Source organism: Arabidopsis thaliana (genome assembly GCF_000001735.4).
Source record: "Arabidopsis thaliana chromosome 1 sequence".
Classification (NCBI taxonomy): Eukaryota; Viridiplantae; Streptophyta; class Magnoliopsida; order Brassicales; family Brassicaceae; genus Arabidopsis; species Arabidopsis thaliana.
In genome coordinates this window covers 25,666,019-25,687,752 of record NC_003070.9, presented here as the reverse complement: position 1 = coordinate 25,687,752, position 21,734 = coordinate 25,666,019, and the positions used below count along the sequence as shown (strand labels likewise).

Sequence of the window (21,734 nt, the reverse complement as noted above, 5' to 3'; positions counted from 1 at the left end):
GTGTTGATTTGATGAACTCGAAATTATCAATCTCCGTCTCGTCACCATTCATACTCTGCTTATCATATAAACATGACGCCGTGAAATAACGGTGTTGGGCTTGACTTTTTAAACAAATACTATTCCTTTTTATCTTGTAGGTCGGCACGAGCATACTTTTTTTTTTCTTTGAGTTTTGAAGTTTTGACCTTGAAGCCACTTGACACGTGATTCGCACGCTTCCGTGAGAGTGAATTGTGAAATGTAAATAATCTCACAGTATCTACTTAAGAGACACTAATCTATCTCATTCTTTTATGGATGAGGATAGTGTTATAGATCTTACGTTAGTTCTGCAAACATGTCTACAGTATAAATAGCATGTGGTATGGAGGGAACTTGATAGCATTATAATGTTTTACTTTTGATTGAATTACATTGTTTTGGATTATTTACAAGTTACAACTAGATTATATTAACCATGTAATAATGAATAAAAACAAGTAATGTGAAGGTAGGGATAATACACGACATGCATATCTAACTTAAGATCACAAAGGACCCTAATAATTAGTTATGTGATAGCAACACTTGCATGACCCATTTGCAAAACCCTAGGGTACAAAAAACAATTTTGAAAGAAATTTGTTTTTGATGTGGATGCCCCAGGAGAGGCCTAGCAATAGCATAACATTACATCTACATATGGGGGACCATTACTAGCTAACTATTTTCTTACATTTATATACAAATATTTATTGTAAAACTTCTCAAAACGTAATGTTCAAAGCAGCAGGACCATAGAACTAGCAATGTCTCGGATTGTCCTTAAAAGTATAAAATCTATTCTCTTTTAGTTACTTGGTTCTTTCCTCTGAGTGTTTAAGTGAGGATCACAAGTTCATCAAGGACCATCTTGGAGCTGCAAACTATTCATGAAAGATTCTTTATCAAGAGACAATGATTCGCTAGATGTGTCTTTCCACATTTAATTCATTGTTGATAAAGTACTACTCTTGTTTCTTTTAAGTCGCCTTATATTAATCAAACCTAACTAAAATACAACGTTTAGCATATTCTTTCAAGTTTCTGTATCAAGTGCAGCTTACACTTAACGTTTCCTTCTATTATGTGTGAAATTTTGAGGTTGATTTCATGAGAACAACCCATAACTTTTCTTTTATTCATGTATCCCCTAAAAGTCTACAATAACAGTCATTTCTTCAAAACTGGGAATTTGTTTTTACTATCTACAGTTTGATTTTTTAACTAGTTGAAAGGAATTTTTTTTACTATTTCTTTTTCCTATGATATGTATCTCACAACTAAAAGATCCAAAACTCATTGATTTTTTTTGAGAAAAAGAGTTCTTAAAATATTAAGGGTTTGTCTTTTTTAACATGAATTAATTGCACAGTAATAGGGTTCTAGGGTAGTAGCCCTAGCATCTCCTTTCACTCAGGAAATGTCCCTCTCATCTCTCTCTTTCATCACACACACACATACATGCACACACACACAAACACTTTCTCTCTGGTTTAATTAAACCCCCTTAAGCCCACATGACCACCTCTTTCTTTTTAAGGTCACAAGACCCACTTTGCTAATTTAGTTTCCACACGCAGAGAGAGAAACAAAGAGAGAGATGGGAGGGAGGGTTTGTGGCAGATAAACTGATAGAAAACTTTCGAACCTCTCTTCTTTAACTTTTACTACTCTCTATTCGTTTTTCTCTTCCTTTTGTGGTGCCGCCTCCAACTGAAAGTCTTCTAATATATATTCTCAATTATTCTAGCTCTCCGGGAGAAGTCTTATCTCACGCCAATCTCTCATTTCCCACTATGTATATGTCCCACAAGATCGCTTTCTTAGTTCTATCTTCTATTAATTTCCTAATCTTTAAATTCACACTTTCTTTTTTGAAATTTCTGGCAGGAGGCATGAGGAGAATTACTTAGACCTCAACAATCTTCCAGATGATTTTTCTAAAGATGGCAATAAGCAAGCCCTCGAGGAAGGTTCTTCCTCTGGTATGCATACCATGAAAAACCCTAATTCTTTATATATATATATATATATATATATATTTTAATTTAAATATATTCTTTTAACTTTATATATATGAAACATGGAGGTATATAGTTATTAGTGTGTGTATTGTTAATGTGAAGGTTTATTTGGTGTTGGTAATTAATTAGGTCAAAGAAAGAAGAAAGGGAGTAAAGAAGGGAAAGATGAGAGTGGGAAAGTGTACGAATGTCGATTTTGTTCACTCAAGTTCTGCAAATCCCAAGCTCTTGGTGGCCACATGAATCGCCACCGACAAGGTATGTCCATTTATATACACTCTTCTTCAACCTCTTTTAACTTTCATATAATCATATTCACACTTTTTAGTTCGTCCAAATAAACCCAAATTTTCTATATAACTCTTTGTCTTTGATAAATGATTGATGTCACATCCATGCTTTGACTACAACTAAGTACCAGTAGATAGATGTAACTAATTGCATTTAAGACTAAAATTAGTTTGATGTCCTTTTGGTTCTATAAACCTAAAGAGAGGGAGACCGAGACATTGAATCAAGCTCGTCAATTGGTCTACCGTAACGATACCATAACCCCACCTGGAATTTCTCCTTTCGGGTACTCTCTCTTCCAAAAAAATTTCAAAATTATATAATATGTTACTCAATGTACTTATTATCATCATTTTTTTATGTAATTATGTGAGTTATTATCATATGAATGAGGTGAATCATAATTGTAATTATTTGCAGCTATCATCATACCACAGATCCAACAATATACCGGTCGGTTTACTCATCACCAATGATATATCCTGGAAGCTCTTCAACGAACTTGGTTCCGCAACCGCCGATGCCACCACCACCGCCTCCATATCCATACTCTTCAAACCAATACTCTCCTCACAACCACTTCAACGACTACTACTTAAACCCATCTTTTAGAGGCAGCAGAAGCATCTCTCCAAGTCCTAACCTCCCCACCACCACCACCGTTGATTACATGGCCGATAGTCCCGTGGAACCGGGCTACACTTGTGTTGGTGCACCCATTGGTCCGACCGGTTTCCCTATCCGTGGCCCAAGCATCGTCCGTGCGCCGCTTGAACCACCACAAGGTCGTGATGGTGACGCTTCACGACAGCGTTTGGATCACTCTCTTAGGTTCCCCATCAATCGGTTTCAAGATCATCACTCGCTCTGAGTTTTAATAGATTCTCTACGCTTTTCTTTTCTTTTCTTTTTTTGTTTTTTTTTGGGTATTTTCTTGTCCTCTTGTTTTGTAACTTTGTTGGTTCTATCTAAAAGTAGAGATCTAGAATTGTCTAAACGCCAAGATCCTACATGTGTTATTATCATAATGACATGTTTGTTGGTTTTTATTGGTCTAGTCGAATACTCTAATTATTCACAACCGGATTTTGTTTTATGTCTATTATTGATATATCATATATCTACCATTATGATTTGTGTTGTGCTTGATTTTAGTGCGGAATAAATACAAAAATATAAAAATTATCGTACTGAATCGCTGATGCCAAATGATGTTAAATCAATTCATTTAAGAGAAAAGTTAACATAGTTATAGAAGATGAGAGGGACCATCATGGATGTGTACTATTGGATATAAATTAAAAGGTAAACGTTTAACAAAGTTTCCATTTATGGATACACAATGGAAGTGATTACTATAAGCAAAAAATAAAGCTTTTGCAATATATATATTATTAGAGAACAACGAGAGGACAGAGAGGAACCGGACAAATTAATTGGTCAGAGAGAGAGAGAGAAAGAGATTGTCTTGATAATATATGATACAATGTGTAGTGAGATTGGAACAGCCTTTATCTGAGCTCATCTAGAACTCTCAGCTACTTTGGCTTGAAGCTAGCTATGAGGATTGGGGATTGGAGGGAATTGGTTTATGGGATTTGGTGTTGGTTGTTCAAAATCAAAATTAAAAAGGACATTTTATAACATATAAAGTGTAAGAAAGAAGTAACTAGATCCAGGTGGAGACCGTTAGATGCAAGCTGAATTCCCCTAACTAGTAAAACTTCACCTTTGCATTTTCAGCTTTACTCTAGTTTCTATCAACTACTACTTCCATTTTTTATATTTTTAAAATTATCAATAATAAAATAAAATAAAAACTCGACTCGTTTTTTTTGGTTATAATTATAAAGTAAAAATTTGTACTTGCGTTCTTGCGTACACTGACCAACATTTACGCCCACTATACGTGCTACATATTTATTTTTGATCCATAATCAGCTAATTTATTTATTACTCTCAAATATTGTACTATAATGCTGTAATGCATAGAGAAAAAAGAGAGTAAATTATGATACTTTTGGTAAAAGAAAATCGAATTATTAGGAGAGTTTTTTTTTCAAAGTCACGATGCACTTAATATTAAAAAAAATATTACGTTTATACCATTAACTAAGTCATCGACACTACACAAAATAAAATATGATTCGGAAGTAATTTTGCAAGATTTTAACTTTTGTGCAACGTTTTTACGATAACATTTTGTTTTTGTTGACAAAAAAATGGATCTTTAATTTGCAAACCCTGAAAGGATCTTACACATCGGTGATCATCCCAAAATATAAGCATACATTTTTTTTTCTCTTGCGTGTGCCCAACCATGAGCAAACTGTATAACAAAAGAATTATACATTATATATGTTGGAGAAGCACATCGATAGTGTACCTTGCCTCGTTTGAACAAATTATAGCAGACTACACATAGAATGATATATATATATATATATATATATATATATATGTGACTATGTGAGGTTGGCGAATCTCTAACTTATCTGTATTGATTTAACATGCATGAAATTTCTATTGGTTTTCTGATGTCCTGGGTTAGCTAGCATTGTTTAATCGTACGGACACTGGCCTATTCGAAGAAGCATATGTTAGTACTTAGTACATAATGAAAACAGACAGAGATGGGTCTTTACGTTCCAAGCAACGTGTGCTGGGTACGAATCACTGTCTACGTATATACACTCATACACATGCATATATATGGAAATTAAATAAGTACATATATTACACGTATAATATAAATGAACTTTGTTTAGCAATGGTCATTATATATATTGTAACGTAACGTCATCATGTGGATAAAAATCATATAATTTCGGATGATCTAAGAATTATGTTTATGATCCATGAGACCAAACTGATTCTTCGGTCCATCGTTCTATAGTAAAACATATTTAGATAAATAATGTAATAAAAAATTAGATGTAGTTTGATATGGAAGTAATCACATTAATCAGCCCACAAATTTTGAATCTTTGTCTAGCTATATATAGTTAACCCAAACCGGTCTATCAGTAGCCCGACCTGATTGGACATTTTTCTTTTGTAGCTTCGGCCGATCCTACTTCTGATTTTATTTTATTATTATATCGTTTGGTTTATGATTTTATTCTCTCGGGTGATGTCAACTCAAAAGTATACATGTTGACCAAATAATATAATTTGATATTTAATTTTGGACGAAAGAACTGTGAATAGTTCCACGGCAGTGCCGTATAACAAGGCACCTATTACACTTTTAGGTTGTCATATTGAGATGCTTGAGACTTTGAGTGAAGATTGGAATATAAGATTTGAATCAAGAAACATATAATAAAACGTACTATTCTGTATCCTTATTTGAAAATAATATTGTCATTTTCTTAACTTTTTTTTTTTTTTTGAAATGTTAAATTTGTTTCAACAAAATATGATTATTTACTAAAAGAAAAAAGAAAGAAGACCAAATGAAATTTGGAAATTTGTAAAGCATTAAGAAGATGTAGTAGAGTCATGAGTCATGACCATGAATCTTAACTATTTTCTCACTATAGAAAAAAACTGTTTTAGCTACGCATGTGGTCATAGATTTTCGGTGATCAAGGTATTTAACCACTACTCATCGCTTGACTCTGGAAAATAGTGTATAAACATACATAGATTCTATTGTGTCCTCATGAATTTTGAGAATTTTGTGTGTAGAATATCACGATTCGAATTTTGAGAATAAGTTCCAAATTCGAACAGTTTTATTTGATACTTTCGTATTTAAGGGAGAGGAAAATAACTGCATATTATACCATTCCTATTCTAGTATGTAAGTGAAGATAACATTGAGGTTATACACTAGAAAAATGAAAATAAATGGTTGTGTCACTTGTCTGTGATAGAATAGGAAAAGAAAAAGCTAGAAAAACTTGAAGTACGAACGAAAGATGTGAACAAGTCACGGTTAAGACAAAGAAAAAGAGAGAGAAAGCAATGTGAAGACAACTTTAACTAATTACAAATCTTTCGTATATCACTAAAAGCCAACATACACACGTAGAGACAGATCCGTCAAGCAAAAACGTTTTCGTCCCGTACCTTTCTTCCGATTTATCTCGGGATTCTACGTCCGTTATCCACCACATCTCTACATGTATATATGTATAATGAATACATACGTATAGATAAATACAGATACATGAAATATATATGTATAGAAGTAGGTATGATATGTGCCTAGTGATAGGCTCAGAACTACACTAAAAATGTTGCAGCTAACTGTTAAATAGCAATCAATCTACACTGCCATCGATTCAAACACTCTGCACCGTCGTGCAGTCCAAGAAGCAGAAGAATGTTTAAAGTTGCTGCCTTAATATTTGTTTTCTCATTTGCATTTCCATTTACATTACATGCATGCTCTTAACTCTTCATTTACCATTCTCTCATTTCTTATGTTAATTAATGTCTCTATTGACTTAATTAATTACGAAAATCTCTTGATGGAAACTTGTGTAGAAGTTTTATATTGTCACGTGGGGGGGACATGATCTTAACTTGCAGTTTCAAATATTTTAACCAATTTAAAATATTTTTTTCACAAATATCTTTGAGTTTAAGTTGAAATTTTAAAAAGACCGAGTTGTTGTTATCATTGTGAGTAAAATAGTTTTGTTGTAACTCAAAGTTTTGTATCTTTCTGCTTCTACTGAAGCTAGGAATAGAAGTCTAGTAGCTAGGTTATATAGTTTCATATATATACGCTCTTGCCAAATAGTACAGTATATACGTATAAGTATATAACTTTTCTATGAATAAATTAGTGATCCCTTGATTGTGAGAATAATATAAAATCAAAATATATATGATGATACGTCTGAATCCAAAAATTTATGAATAAACCATGTTTTTTTAGATTCGTTGAAATATCTTCATATTACCGAAATCAATAAACAAATAGACAAAATCCTAATCATAGAGCTATAGAAAAATAATTCATATTAATAAACATAACTGACATGTTTGAGAAAACATAAGTAGATTATCTATAAGAACTTTAAAATCCATATATAATCCGTGCAAAACCCTAAAACACTATCCTACCTAAAATAGAAAAACTATTAAAATACACCAATACAAAAATAATTCATATTAATCCTAATCATAGAGCTATGTAAAAATGTTATATTAATCTATAGATAAAGCGACTCCATACAAATTTAAATTAACGTATACGAATTAATATCAGTTGCATTAACATATACAGTAAATGTTATTTACCTGTACCTATTGATGAAAATAGGAAAGAAGAGATTTTCCTTTTTGATATCTGAAACAGTTATAATAATAGACCTATAGTAGCCTTGCCGCATGCAACCATGCTACTCTATTTACCATTAATTAGCCTCATTGTTTTTTATTCTCTCTCATTTGTTTTCTTTTGAACCACACACAAGAGAACTCTCATTAAACAATTGCAGATGAAATCAAGTACGAACTCTAAGATTCATAAATCAAATAAACTATTTGTTGTGATCAGTTCGATCCGAAAAGTTAAATAGATTTTCATAGGCTTAGGTTTATTTCATTATACCATATCACAAGTACTTTTACTCTGATCTGGTTATGTTTAGCATAATATCATCATTAAGCTTAAGTTAGCATTAGCATACGAGATATTTGTATATAAGGCAACATTGTATAGTTTTACACTTCATTGAGAAAATAGTCAGTTTCATACGATCTCTCTCTCTTACTTTACTCTTTCACTCTCAGAGGTTTGTTACGAAGAAATCTTGACCTTGTTGAAACCCTTCGGATATTATTTAATCAGTTTTATTTTCCTTTTGCTATTCAGTGTATATGTTCTATATTTTCCATAAAATCTAAAAGTTCTCTGTTCTTTCTTTTTTTTCGGTGCAAATATATTCAAATGATGTATATATTGTAATCATTGTGGGCCTTATCAACTTACTGAACTCTATCTTCATTCTTTTGAAGTAACAAGGCCTCAATATTTGGAAGCCCAGAAGAATGGGCTTTATTAAGTAAGACAAATGCATCTCTTCCTTGGTGTTTTTCTACTCGTCGTGGACGTGGACCTAACGTCGACAGATATTTTGTGTGTTACCCGATTGATTTAGTGCTTTAGTTTGACGAAACAATAGTATGTGTGGCATCTTACATGTCTTTTTATTCTTCCAAATACGTATGGTGTTTGAGGCTTAATTTGTTTTGAAAAGTTTCTACTGCTCCACTTGTTTGCTTGAAAATTAATTCAAGATTTCGAATTTTGTCCTAATTAAGTTTTGTTACGTAAGACCTTTTGTTTCTATAAATTTGTTAATTATGTAGACTAGACTATATTAGCTTCTTTATGACCAGACTATATATACTTTAAAACTTTAGGTTGTTGTATATGTTTAGTCTCTTTGCTTAAAATGCCCTTCATCAAATTTTGTAGGAATGTTAATGTAACAAGAAGCTATAGGATGCTTAACGTCAGCCACTTCAACATATTTTTACTATGACTACTGTATTTGTTAAGTGTTCTAATATGCGGTTTAAGCGTTTTGATTTGAGCAAAAAAAAACGTTTTACCAATAGCTAAAGAAGAACAGAGGAAACAATGGTTTGAAAAACCCCATGTCACTTCATACCCCTTTAAGGCTAAACCAATGTGAAAACAATTAAACTTCTTCATTTTTGTTTCATTAGAGCAAAAATATAATATTACAGCTCTAAACAATTGTCATCAACAAAGGTTACTTAAAACCAAATTATAATTATGAGATTTCTCCATATATCACTAAGACAAGTTGTTACCGACAAAATTTATTTAAAGATAGAACAAAAAGCAGTTTAAACCACTTTTGGAAAGAAATACTGGTATATGATTATTTTTTGTTTTTCTCATTATATGCAAGATAAAGTTAAAAATAAATAAAAATAGAGATTAAGAGTTTGATTCAAATAAAAGTCAACAGAATTCATAAGTCATAACTAATGGATACAATTTTGAATATATCACATTAGAAAACAAAAAAAAATACCCTGGGTTTCATGTTCCACCAAACGTGAAAGTAAAAGTAATAAAACCTCATTGTCTCATTCTTTAAATATCTCACGACTTCTCACCTCATATTTCTCTCTCTCTCTCCATTTACCATGACTTTCAATAAGAGGCAAGTCAAGATCAATCACTGGCCGGAGAAGAACGACAAAGAGAAGCAGAAATACTCCAAAAACAGAGAAACCGTCAAGTTGACACTTCTCACTCTTCTTCTCCTTTGCTCAATTTGTTTCCTCTTCCTAACTCTCAATTTCCCCTTCACAATAGAATTCACAGCCTCAATCCCTCGCACATGCGACCACAATTTCACCGTCTACGTGTACGATCTCCCCAAAGAGTTCAACATCGGTCTCCTCCAAAATTGCCGACACTTAAACATCTACACCAACATGTGCCCTCACGTGGCCAACAATGGCCTTGGACAGCCTCTTCACCGCGGACGAACTTCGTGGTTCTCTACGCACCAGTTCATAGCCGAGATGATCTTCCACGCACGTGTCGAAAACCATCCATGCCGCACGTATGAGCCAGACACTGCCGACATCTTCTACGTCCCTTTCTACGGTGGTCTCTACGCTTCAAGCGTGTTCCGAGAGCAAAACCTGACCAAGCGCGACGAGCTAGCTGTCAGATTAGTCAACTACATTAGTGGCCAACGATGGTGGAAGAGAAGCAACGGTCGTGATCATTTCTTGGCCATAGGGAGGACAGCTTGGGATTTCATGCGCTCCTCCGACACTGACTTTGGAGCTAACATGCTCATGCAAATGCCACGTGTCATGAACATGTCGGTGCTGACCGTGGAGAGGCAGCCTTGGAATGGTGACAATCACTTTGGTATACCGTATCCTTCTTATTTTCATCCGTACACGTCAGCAGAAATGGTGACGTGGCAGGACAAGATGAAAAATGTCGAGAGACCAAACTTGTTTAGTTTTGTCGGTGGGCCGAGAAAGGGCTTGGAGAAAGCTGCCATTAGAGACGAGCTGATCAAGCAATGCGCTGAGTCGAGCCATTGTGAGCTTCTCAAGTGTGAAAATGGAGGGTCCAGGTTTTTTACTTTTATCATGAATTTGACAATTTCGCAATTAAGTATTATTTAATACACTCACTAGTCACCAAAATTTCTTGATTGGAGGGGCCCATAATCATAAACTTTATTTAATTTTTATTGACAACTGGCACATTGGGTTATACTTTATTGGGTAGATTACATTTTTTGTGGTTAACTCTCTCTCAACTTATTTGACTAAGAGGTGTAACAACAATTCAACTAGGAGACTTGGTTGTTGAACTATATTTTAAGCGTTTTGTGTATCCTTAACTAAGAGGAGTAACAATAATTCAACTTATTTTTTGTCTTCATCAGGAAATATTGTAACCTTGATTATTTTTACTCAATGTAGGTGTCACAACCCAATGACGGTATTAGGAGTGATGGCTAGGTCACGGTTTTGCCTACAAGCACCGGGGGACTCATTCACGCGGAGATCAACATTCGATGCGATGTTAGCCGGGTGCATACCGGTCTTTTTTTCACCCCACACTATGTATACACAGTACATGTGGTATCTTCCGGACGATAAAAGAAGTTACTCAGTGTTCATGGACGAAAAGAACAACACTCATATAGAACAAGAGCTCTTGAGGATCTCGGAGAACGAAGTGGTTCAAATGAGAGAAATAGTCATCGATTTGATCCCGAGACTGACTTATGCGCACCCAAACTCTACTAACTATGATTTACCAGATGCGGTTGATATAGCGTTAGAGGCACTAGCTAAGCAAGCAAGAGACAATGTTGTGGTTTCATTGTAAGACCTATAGTTTTGTGCTACTCAGATGTAACTAATCCCAAAGAATAAAGAATTGTAGTGTTCAGACATCAAGCCAAGCAACTATTGAACTATGGACATTGGCAATATGAAACATGCAACTTAAGACAAATGACAGTTATAGAAACACGCTTGTCTATGGTTATGAAGTTTCCCTAATGTATTTGATTCTACCACTAACTTTATCAACTTGCTTCTCAACGTCTCTTATCACATTTACGAGTTACAAAAGAACAAGAGTCTTACAATGACAACATTGAGAATGTGATAAAGAATAACACTCTCAAGACTAGCAAGGTTTAAATTACTCTGCTCTCTGAATAACAGAGTGGAAATCAAGATTAACACTTTTAAGACTAGCAAGCTTTTACCATTTTCTGAAGTCTTTGGGTAATTTTGATCATGAAATTCTCCGTTTGAAAAAATCGTCGTTTAACAGCGACGGCCATGAATGTCGGAGATTGTAATTTCTGACGGGGAAGACAAAGAAATAACTTACAGTAGCACGAAGAAATAGCCCATGACTATTTTATTGGGCTCAAGCCCAATATAGTTGGAACTTTAATCTGCGCAGAACAGATAAGCTAAAATTTACACGTTTAAGTTAAAAGTCACCCGAACTAATAAAATCACTCAATAACTTATTGGTTGGAAAAATGTGAAAATTTCCAAAAAAAAAACTATTTGGACGTTTTTAATTTTAATACCTAATTTCTTTTGATTGGAATAAAAATACTTAATTATTTATGGTTATAATATATTTCATATATAAATTATCAGTAGGATTGAACCCGTAACTTAACATGGGTATAACAGAATTAAATATGAATGATTATATTAAACCGATCAATTTAGAAAAATTTATGTAATTTCAGATATTTTCAGCCAATTCATATATTTTAGATAGGTGATTTTATGAATTCGTATAGTTTCTGACCAACAAATAAATAAATATAAGAAGAGAATATTTTGTTTATTAATTGAGCATAGAATATGTATAATTTTTTTTTTTTTTTTTTTTTTTTAGAATATGTATAATTGAATGGATGGTAAGCTTATTTTTTTTTTAAAAGACTTTGTTTACGTTATACTCCGGAATATGTCTCCTGAAGCTGAATGTGTGAAAGAAAAAACTGAGGATATAGAAAAATTATCAATTAAAAACTACGGTCATGTACTTATTGTTTGGGACTCAATACGGTTTGTTTAGGGACAAGCGTGTGGGAGATGCAGAGCATGACAGCATGTGGATGCTCAAATTGCAGAGACGATTAAAACTAATTATATATACACATTGTGTTAAAATAAATTATAATTTCACTATTTGATAGACATCATCATAATGTTGTGTTTCCCTTGTAAACATTTGAAGAACTCGATTTGTTTATTGTATTTATAACATTTTTTGTTTTTGTCTTATCTTTTAATTACGTCATGACTAGGTACCTAAACCTCGTTCTTAGCTTTAAGCTTTAATAAATTATTACAAGACCCATCGTTCCACTTAACTTAATACATAGCAGGTTGTCGTATATAGATGGTTCTATATCGTATTATCTATTTCGAACCAGCTTGTCGTTTATTTCAGCGTGCAACAAAGTTTGGTAGAGTTTTCAAAAAAGAATTAGTCGTCATTTCTTTTGATGACATTGTTAGTGGTGAATGATGATGCTACATTAATTCAACTAAACTTGATTCATGTTTTTGATGAATTCATACCACTTATCAAGTTTAATGTGGTAAGAGCTCGACGTCTACGTAGGTATTCACATATGTATAAGACCGAATGTTATTTGATGTCTTTTAACTAAGGATGTTAACTACATATATTTTTGATAATTTAGCTATGTTAGAGTATTTCCAACCATATTTTATATATATATATATATATATTTATTTTTCTTCTAAAACTCTATTATAGAGTAATTTTTCTCCAAACTCACTCTATATGTTATTCCAAAATATTTACAAAAAAAAAATGTTATTCTAAATTATAATAAATGAAAGAATTGCTTTATATATAGAGATTTCTTTAAACATTATTTCTGTTTTATAATAACATATAGAGTAGTAATACATGAGATAAATTATGTATGAATAGGAATAAAAAAAGAAGTACTTTCATGTTGAAGTGAACCACTAAAATCGTATTTCAGACAAGATTAAGAATCTAAACTAATATTTAGAATTTTTGCAATGACTGTCCTGCATGGTTGGAAAAAAAAGATAGAGAATGACCATCATGACCATCTCAACTCAGCAATTAAATGTTTATGCGCATATTGGGGTGCATGCATAGTTCGATCATGAAAATAATTTTTTCTAAAAATGTAAATATTTCATAAAATAAAAACGGTTTAGGTGATTTATCGATGATTATATACTTAAATATATGATTCCATGAAAAAAAACCTCAAACATGGAAGCATAATGCATAACTAGAATTCAGTTCCATTCAACCAAAACGTTGAAGATATAGGAGTTAGATGAAGCGATGACGATTTTGATTGTTCTTCCCGGATTTGCTGCTGGAGATGAAGAGCAAATTCTAGTAGTAGAATGCGAACTACGAAAGTCTGAATCACTATAAGCCTTTCACTAGATGTCTAGAAAGATAATTTTGGTCCCAAAAAAAATATAGTTTTATAAAAGACTAAACTAAACAAAATTTAAGAAACTTCAATTTATATGTAAAGAATTTTAACTTAATATTTGTACAAAACTAAAGAATTTTTCAAATATATTTGATGTTTTTTTTTTGTTATATCATATCATAGTTTTTGTTTTTTTGGCTTAAGGGCGATATATCAATCTCATTTCAGAGTTCAAACAAAATTTAAGCATATGTAGATCGTAAATGTCATTATTCGATCTTTGACTAGTACTTATTTAGACCAGTTGTACCAGCTTAGTCCAGTTTTTAATTTTCTACATTAAATGGATCGGATGTTCAAGTCGTTGACTATGAAATCGATAACAAACCTTAGTCGAAATAAAAGTCACCTTTTTTTCCCCTCTTTTGACTTGGAAAATAAAGTCAGCTATATAATAATCTGTTTTCATAATTTGATTTATCATATGGCTGACTATTTTAATATATGCAATGATTATTCTATAAGTTCGTTCAGTTCTAGCGCTACACTTTAATTTTGGACGTATAGTGTTTAACATTTTTAACTATTATTATCTTATAATTATACTAAAATGAAGTTAGAAGGACTAAATAACCTATTTTCCATAAGAGACAAGACCTACGCACTTAATCATGATTAGAGCAACAGGTTAACATTAATTAGATACAGATACAATACAACTCCGGATGATGAATGCACCGTTGAGTTGTTCTGAAGCCAAGTGGAGGCTTTGTCTACATTTTTCTTTGTCATTTTATTTGAAATTATTTCTCAACTTTTCTAATTATAGGGGTCCTTTCTGATGATTATATTTCTCACCATATATACGACTTTCTTCTTCCTAATGAAGGATATAATTTGAAAATAACAAGATTTTCCTTTGAACTATATTAAATATCTCATATCATGATTTCAGGTTGAACTTTCGAATATTACAATTTAAATATTATGTAGTATATATACTACATAATCAAGAAAGAATTATAATAACAAGCTATTCATCCAACGGTATAGACGTATAGAAGAGTTTCAAACTGATATTCTCATCAGTATTTTAATATCATTTACATTATAATTGAATCTAACATTTGAAAAGATTTGTATACGTGCATATATAGTACTTATGTCCTTCAAATCCATTTTCTTCTCATAGTTGTTTTTTTCAAACTCTCCCGGTGCCTTCAATTAATAATTCAAAAATACGATCATCAATATATGCCCGTGTGGATTTAGACACTCATGTGTACGTACATTTAACCTTAATTATGACAATATTCAACCATAGACTAATCTCATATATCAATTAGTCTCATATATATCTCATAGATATAGACTTCGCATTTTATACATATTAACTAAATACGAAGTATCATTTTCTATTCTATAGAATGTGACATTCTTTCTTGTTAGGACTCAGTGACTGATTTTCAATTGCTAAATCCACTTGTATATATGTAAAATTATGTATCCATTTGAATCGGTTACATAAAGAAGAGCGGAAGACCAGTTTGGACCATTATTTCGTATCATCTATAAACTACAAACATTTTGAATCTTAGTCTAGTTGTATTTAGTGTCGGTTTGTATCTTATAATAATTGATGATAATGTGGGTGAAAGAGAATTTTTTTGTTAGTTAAATATATGGATAAGAAAACCTGATTAGCTATAACAAATATTATAGTTCTCGTATTGAATTAGAGAAGCCATTGACTTTGCAAAAACATTGGTATACAGTTTATAATTAAAATACTCCAATGCTTTTTTATATTTAATCATTAATCCACAAGGAGTAGCTAGCTACATGATAAAATACATCAACATCATAAGCCTACGACAGAACAAAAGGAACCATCTTGCTTCAACGTAAGCACGTATAGATTATTCCCATCGGTTATGTATGTCTTGTTGCATAGAATAAACTTAATAACGAATTTCGCAGAAAGATGCCTTTGAAATATGTGGTACGTACGTAATTATATATGGAGAAAAATAAAATGTTCGAAATGGACTAATTTATATCGTTTGATTTGGTCCGAGGACACTAAAAACATGGTAAGAAAAAATGTGTAGTACGTATGAGGAATACAACAACATGCAGTATATGAAGTATCTGTTTGCATAAGGTATTGTGGTAAAAGTCCATATACAATTCTTTATATAGTAAATTCAGTTATTTTTTTCTATGTTCATTAGTATTTATACTAAATCAGTTTCGAGTTTTTTCATAATCCGGATAAATAGTTGTGAGGTTGTTCTATATCTACATGTTTTTTTGTATGACATCGTAGATTGATTGCACAGTTTAGTATAACTTCACAAATATTGTATATTCGATTAATTGTGCAATCAATCCACGATTTTGCTATACCAAACCGAGTTTCTATTATCATGTATATACATAAGAAACTTATCAAATAAGACGATGAGGGATCCATGGAATGCAAATGTGAATTTAATTTTGATTTCATATTTGAAGGACCAAGCACAAGTTAGATTTAGCTCATATGACATGTTTTTAACTCGTAAAAAAACATAAGAACTTGATATATGGTGTTGGTGTCGGATCTCACTCATGCATTCGGTCTGGATAAAGGTCTAATATTACCAAAGTGAGGGATAGTAAGAATCTCAATTGGGAGACGGACACCAAGAAAACCCACAATCGGGTTTGGCGTTACAAAGGTCCATCATTTTGCGTAACCAAAAATGATTCAAACGATCATCACAAAAATGCAATATGTTCAAAGAACTTTATGATCTATAAATCTTTTTTATGTTCGTTACTATTTGTAACTAAATCATTTCTCTTACCTAAAATCCACTTGCTAAACTCGTTTTTCGTGTGGTTTCTTCAATTTTTTTTACTCCGGTAGATCGATGTTTCATCATAAACCCGATTAGTTACCCTTCAGTTTCGGATCTCGCATCCACATTCGGTCTAATTAGAGAAACAATATATTAGAAGAAAATGGTTTCATTGCCTCCAAGTTAATATATGAAGATTAAGGTGCGTGTAGAGTTTAAACAAAGTGGAAACACAATTAAGAGTTTGTTAAGAAAGGCATGTGATGTTGTAATTCTCGCTAAATCGCTATAGCCAATAAATCCTTCTCCCACGCGTCTCTTTTGCCACACCCTTCACTTGTTTTCCTCCCCATTCTCCTTATACTTCCCACGTGGCATTAACATTTCATCTGCATTTTTAAAAACCCAAAGCTATATTCCTTTTTTTGCCATTTGGATGACCTATCTATTTTTATCAGTAAATATAGCTTCTTCACTTTGTCCTTCTTCCTATTTTAAATGATAAAACACATTTGTGTGTTAAATCAATAATGATGAAAACACACATTGAATCCCCAAAACAAAACAAAATACTTTCAAACACAACTTTTTTATTTCCTTTTAAAAAATATCAGTAAAAAACAAATTAATCTTAGTACTAAAAAGTTGTATATATATACCTGAAAAAAAAAGAGTGATGTGTTTTTTTTTTTGTCATCGTTTCTTCTTTGTTAATATCTAGGTTTCACGTCTATAGGTATAACAAATGCTCTTTAAAAAACTAAAAAAATCAGAGACAAAAACTCTCTCTGGTTTAATCATGCAACTATGTTATTTTAACAATTTTGTAAGCTCAATTTCATGATTCATTTCCTCTCTAAAACCCTCTCCAAACCCAAAAGATAGTGACGCATTTGAGGTCAGCCACCACCTCCATTGAAGTGAAGCTTGAGAAAGACAAAAAGAGAGATTGTATAGTGTGGTGCATCGTTTCAAAACACAACAACAAAAAGAACCGTACGAAACTTTTGTCTCTTTCCGTGTTGTTGTTGTTAGCTAATGACAGAACTCAACTTCCACCTCCTCCCAATAATCTCCGATCGCTTCACGACGACGACGACAACATCACCGTCGTTCTCGTCACATTCTTCTTCTTCTTCTTCTCTTCTCTCTTTCACCAAACGAAGACGAAAACACCAACCTTTAGTATCATCCATACGCATGGAACAGTCACGGTCACGGAATCGGAAAGACAAAGTCGTCGTCATTTTAGGAGCAACCGGCGCCGGAAAATCAAGACTTTCCGTCGATCTCGCTACTCGTTTCCCTTCAGAGATCATAAACTCCGATAAAATCCAAGTCTACGAAGGATTAGAGATCACAACGAATCAGATTACGTTACAAGACCGTCGCGGCGTTCCTCACCATCTCCTCGGCGTCATCAACCCCGAACACGGCGAACTAACCGCCGGAGAGTTTCGCTCCGCCGCTTCAAACGTCGTCAAAGAGATAACTTCTCGTCAAAAGGTTCCGATTATCGCCGGTGGATCTAACTCTTTCGTCCACGCACTCTTAGCTCAACGATTCGACCCAAAGTTCGATCCTTTTTCATCCGGGTCGTGTTTAATCAGCTCCGATTTGCGTTACGAGTGTTGTTTCATCTGGGTCGATGTATCGGAGACTGTTCTCTACGAGTATCTTCTCAGAAGAGTCGACGAAATGATGGATTCAGGTATGTTCGAAGAGCTGTCTAGATTCTACGACCCGGTTAAATCCGGTTTAGAAACCCGGTTTGGGATTAGGAAAGCTATAGGTGTACCGGAGTTTGACGGTTACTTCAAAGAGTATCCACCGGAGAAGAAGATGATAAAGTGGGACGCTTTAAGAAAAGCGGCGTACGATAAGGCGGTTGATGATATCAAAAGGAACACGTGGACGTTAGCGAAGAGACAAGTGAAGAAGATTGAGATGCTAAAAGACGCTGGTTGGGAAATAGAAAGAGTTGATGCAACGGCGTCGTTTAAAGCAGTGATGATGAAGAGTTCGTCGGAGAAGAAGTGGAGAGAGAATTGGGAAGAGCAAGTGTTGGAGCCAAGCGTAAAGATTGTGAAGCGGCATTTGGTGCAAAATTAGTTTTTTTTTTTGTTTTTTCCAGCTATTTTACAGCTCATTTTTGGGAACTATTTTTGAAATAATAATTGGAAAAAAGAGACATTTTTTTGTTGTTGGGTTTTGTTTTTGAGTAACATAGAATACATATGATCAGACATTTTTGGTTCTTAAAAACCTAAATCGATGGGAAATTTTTTCAAAAATGTTAGAAAAAGTACTTTAGTTTATTGTTTTTTCTTTATTAGTTTCTTGTTTTTTATGTAATGTGTACCATTTTTTCAAAAGTGTTTGATTTAAAGTTTTTGATCTTTAGGAAAATTAGGAGCTTGTTGTTTGTTTGTTTGTTTGTTGTAGTCTGCAGAAATGTTGTGTATAGAGAAGAAAGCAACGGCATGGAGAGAGAGTTTTTGCATTTAGCGTCAGAACAAATAAAACCTTTTTTGTATTTTTTTTCTTTCTTATTGTAAAATGTAATTATTATTTTTGTCTTCTTTAAGTTGGAAACGGAAGTCGAGGTTTGAAACCTCAATATCCTGCTCTATGCGTTACATTTCGAATTTTCGTATAATGTTTTTTTTGGACAAAATGACAACAAATTAAAGTCGTAAAGGAAATGAAAAAACAGTTTTTAGTGGATCATATGTACGAAGAGAAATCAATTCATAATTAAAATGAGTAACAAGTAGAAAGTACAATAATTAAGTAAACATGTTTTGTTGGTATTCTATAACATGTTGTTTATATATATTAAAAAATGGTAGCACCATACTTACCTACATTTGTAACCATATTTTAATCCTAAATTTTTATATAACTATTAATAAAATGATACAATAATTTTAATATATTTCAATATTAAACATAAAGTTAGTCATTAGTACGTAGTAAAAATAGTTTGTAGACTGAAAACCATCAATGTAGCTTATAACTCTACATACAAAGTTGCCTAGACGTCTTGATGGTCTAACTGACTACGTACGATGCTTAACCGGTGGTTTAGGAGGCAACTTAAATTCCTAAGCCGTCTAAAAACGAGTCTTTGATGCTTGATCGTTAATGTATGAAATTTGATGTTTTCAAGTTTTTCTGTTTTGTGTTATGTTTACATGATTATCCTATTATCCTATGCACGTTTAGTTTATCATTTAAAAACAGGAATTGATTTCAAAATGAAAAAGACAAAACACCAATGATTTCTCATTTATACATTTAATTTTGAGTAAATAAAATAGATAAACCATAATCTTCTAAAAGTATTTAGAAACTAGCAAATATATTACAGTACTTTGAATTATCTAAATTTGCAAACAGAATGTTGCAACCTGAGCCGCAAGGAGTTTTTAGATTCAGACAGCCCCACGAACTTATTTGAAGTCAGATATGACAACTAATACTAATCAAAACGAAATCCTCCAAATCTTAAAAGACAATCTTAGATAGATTTTATTCGACTAGTTTTCAATGATCTTTGTAATGATTTGTTTGGACTTTAAAACACCCTTTCTGGTCCAAGTTATTATAAAAGTATAGTTCAATTAAATGTTCATCATAACAGACATAACGAGCTGTGGGATTCTTATACAACTCCCACACGATATTTTGTTCCACATCTAGTTAACCGTGGATCTATAAGCTCTCGTCACAAAGATATTGATGGTTCTTGAGTTTTAAGTGCATGCACCACGTATAAACAATTCGCAACCAAAACATAAGATATACGGAACAGAATTTGTAATAAAAAGATCATTATTTGTGAATACTACACGTGGTTGGTACGTACGGTGGTCTTGGTTTAGGACCAAGAACTTAAACTCGTCTTATTTTTTTGTTTAGTCAATGTTATGTAAAACTACACTGCGATACAAAGTGTATATTTTTCCTCCATTATATATCAATAATTTCTCCATCGTTCTCTATCACTCATTTATTATTCTCTCTTTGTTCACCATTGTTGTTTGAAATTTCATAAAGGCGTCATAATTTGTGACAGAACTTGATCAGAAAACAAAGACAATAATATTGGCACGTAAACTCTAGACTGCAGGGGTTGCTTTCAAAACTTTTTACCATTGATATAGGTCTGGTCAACAACGCTTTATATACAATTATTTATTTCATTCCAATCCAAGAAATGAAACATATATGTACCTAGCTAACTCATAGATATCTCCTCTCATGTATAATTGAATGTTAGATTGTGTATTGTCCGTAGTGTAAATTTAGAGGTGGTCCCATACTCCCATTTATTGGATTCATTTTTCAATTGGTTTACGAGTTTACAACTATATATTTCAATTGGCAGACTTTTTTCAATTGGTTTACAAGTTTACAACTATATATTTCAATTGGCAGATTTTTATTTGACAAATTATTTTGTCACATATATATGTTATTTTGTAATGTAAATCTATTAATCACTGTTTTTTTTTAGCTGCTGAATAGAATTAAAAATTTAAGAAGATGAAATTGAAATTTAATTAAAGAAGTAGAAAGCATCATATTCAGCAAGACAAATTTAAAGCCTTACTCTAAACTACTATGCTTAAATTTTATCATATTGTTGGTTTTGCAAAAAGTGAATAGAGATTTTTAAATAAATATATTATTTAGAGATGAGTTCGTTATGGATATTTTTGTTTGATGAGAAAAATAGTCATAAGATGTTGGTTTTTTTCGGTGTGTATAGCTTTAGTTTCACTCACGCCAAACGCAAACATGGTATAATATACTTTAGAAAGCAGATAATGACATTATATTGTTGTTTTCTATAATTAAAGCACGTAGCGTATTGCAGTAATGGTTTGTATTGATATTACAGTTTGTGTCATAAACCGTTTTCAAACTTCAGTATGTAAATTTTTGGTAAAAGAAAATATTTCTTCTTATTTTTATTTTGTAGTAATTGAATTTATTTATTGGGTGGATGCATTGTCATTTCAAATGAATAAGCCAATTATCAAATCATGAAGTTTAGAGAT

At 32.5% G+C, this 21,734-nt stretch overlaps 3 protein-coding genes across 5 annotated transcripts; all 3 read left to right on the top strand.

Annotated features, from left to right (window-relative positions):
• Positions 1 to 1,557: 1,557 nt before the first annotated feature.
• JAG (C2H2 and C2HC zinc fingers superfamily protein) lies at positions 1,558 to 3,439 on the top strand. 3 transcript variants are annotated; one of them, NM_105519.4, is made up of 5 exons: positions 1,558 to 1,822; positions 1,915 to 2,009; positions 2,178 to 2,306; positions 2,541 to 2,625; positions 2,760 to 3,439. In NM_105519.4, coding segments are annotated over exons 1-5 (762 nt in total). In that variant the 5' UTR covers positions 1,558 to 1,820; the 3' UTR covers positions 3,211 to 3,439. The 3 variants fall into 3 exon arrangements, with proteins under 3 accessions (NP_177015.3, NP_001323149.1, NP_001323150.1); NM_001334365.1 differs by lacking the exon at positions 1,558 to 1,822 and having other exon boundaries at positions 1,885 to 2,009; NM_001334366.1 differs by lacking the exons at positions 1,558 to 1,822; positions 1,915 to 2,009; positions 2,178 to 2,306 and having other exon boundaries at positions 2,393 to 2,625.
• A 5,845-nt stretch (positions 3,440 to 9,284) lies between these two features.
• AT1G68470 (Exostosin family protein) lies at positions 9,285 to 11,392 on the top strand. Its single transcript, NM_105518.3, has 2 exons — positions 9,285 to 10,441; positions 10,797 to 11,392. Exons 1-2 carry the CDS (start codon positions 9,486 to 9,488, stop codon positions 11,206 to 11,208), a joined length of 1,368 nt encoding a protein of 455 aa, NP_177014.1. The 5' UTR covers positions 9,285 to 9,485; the 3' UTR covers positions 11,209 to 11,392.
• Positions 11,393 to 17,407: 6,015 nt separating this feature from the next.
• IPT1 (isopentenyltransferase 1) lies at positions 17,408 to 19,143 on the top strand. Its single transcript, NM_105517.2, has one exon. The coding sequence runs from the start codon at positions 17,704 to 17,706 to the stop codon at positions 18,775 to 18,777; it is 1,074 nt and encodes a 357-aa protein (NP_177013.1). The 5' UTR covers positions 17,408 to 17,703; the 3' UTR covers positions 18,778 to 19,143.
• Positions 19,144 to 21,734: the final 2,591 nt, after the last annotated feature.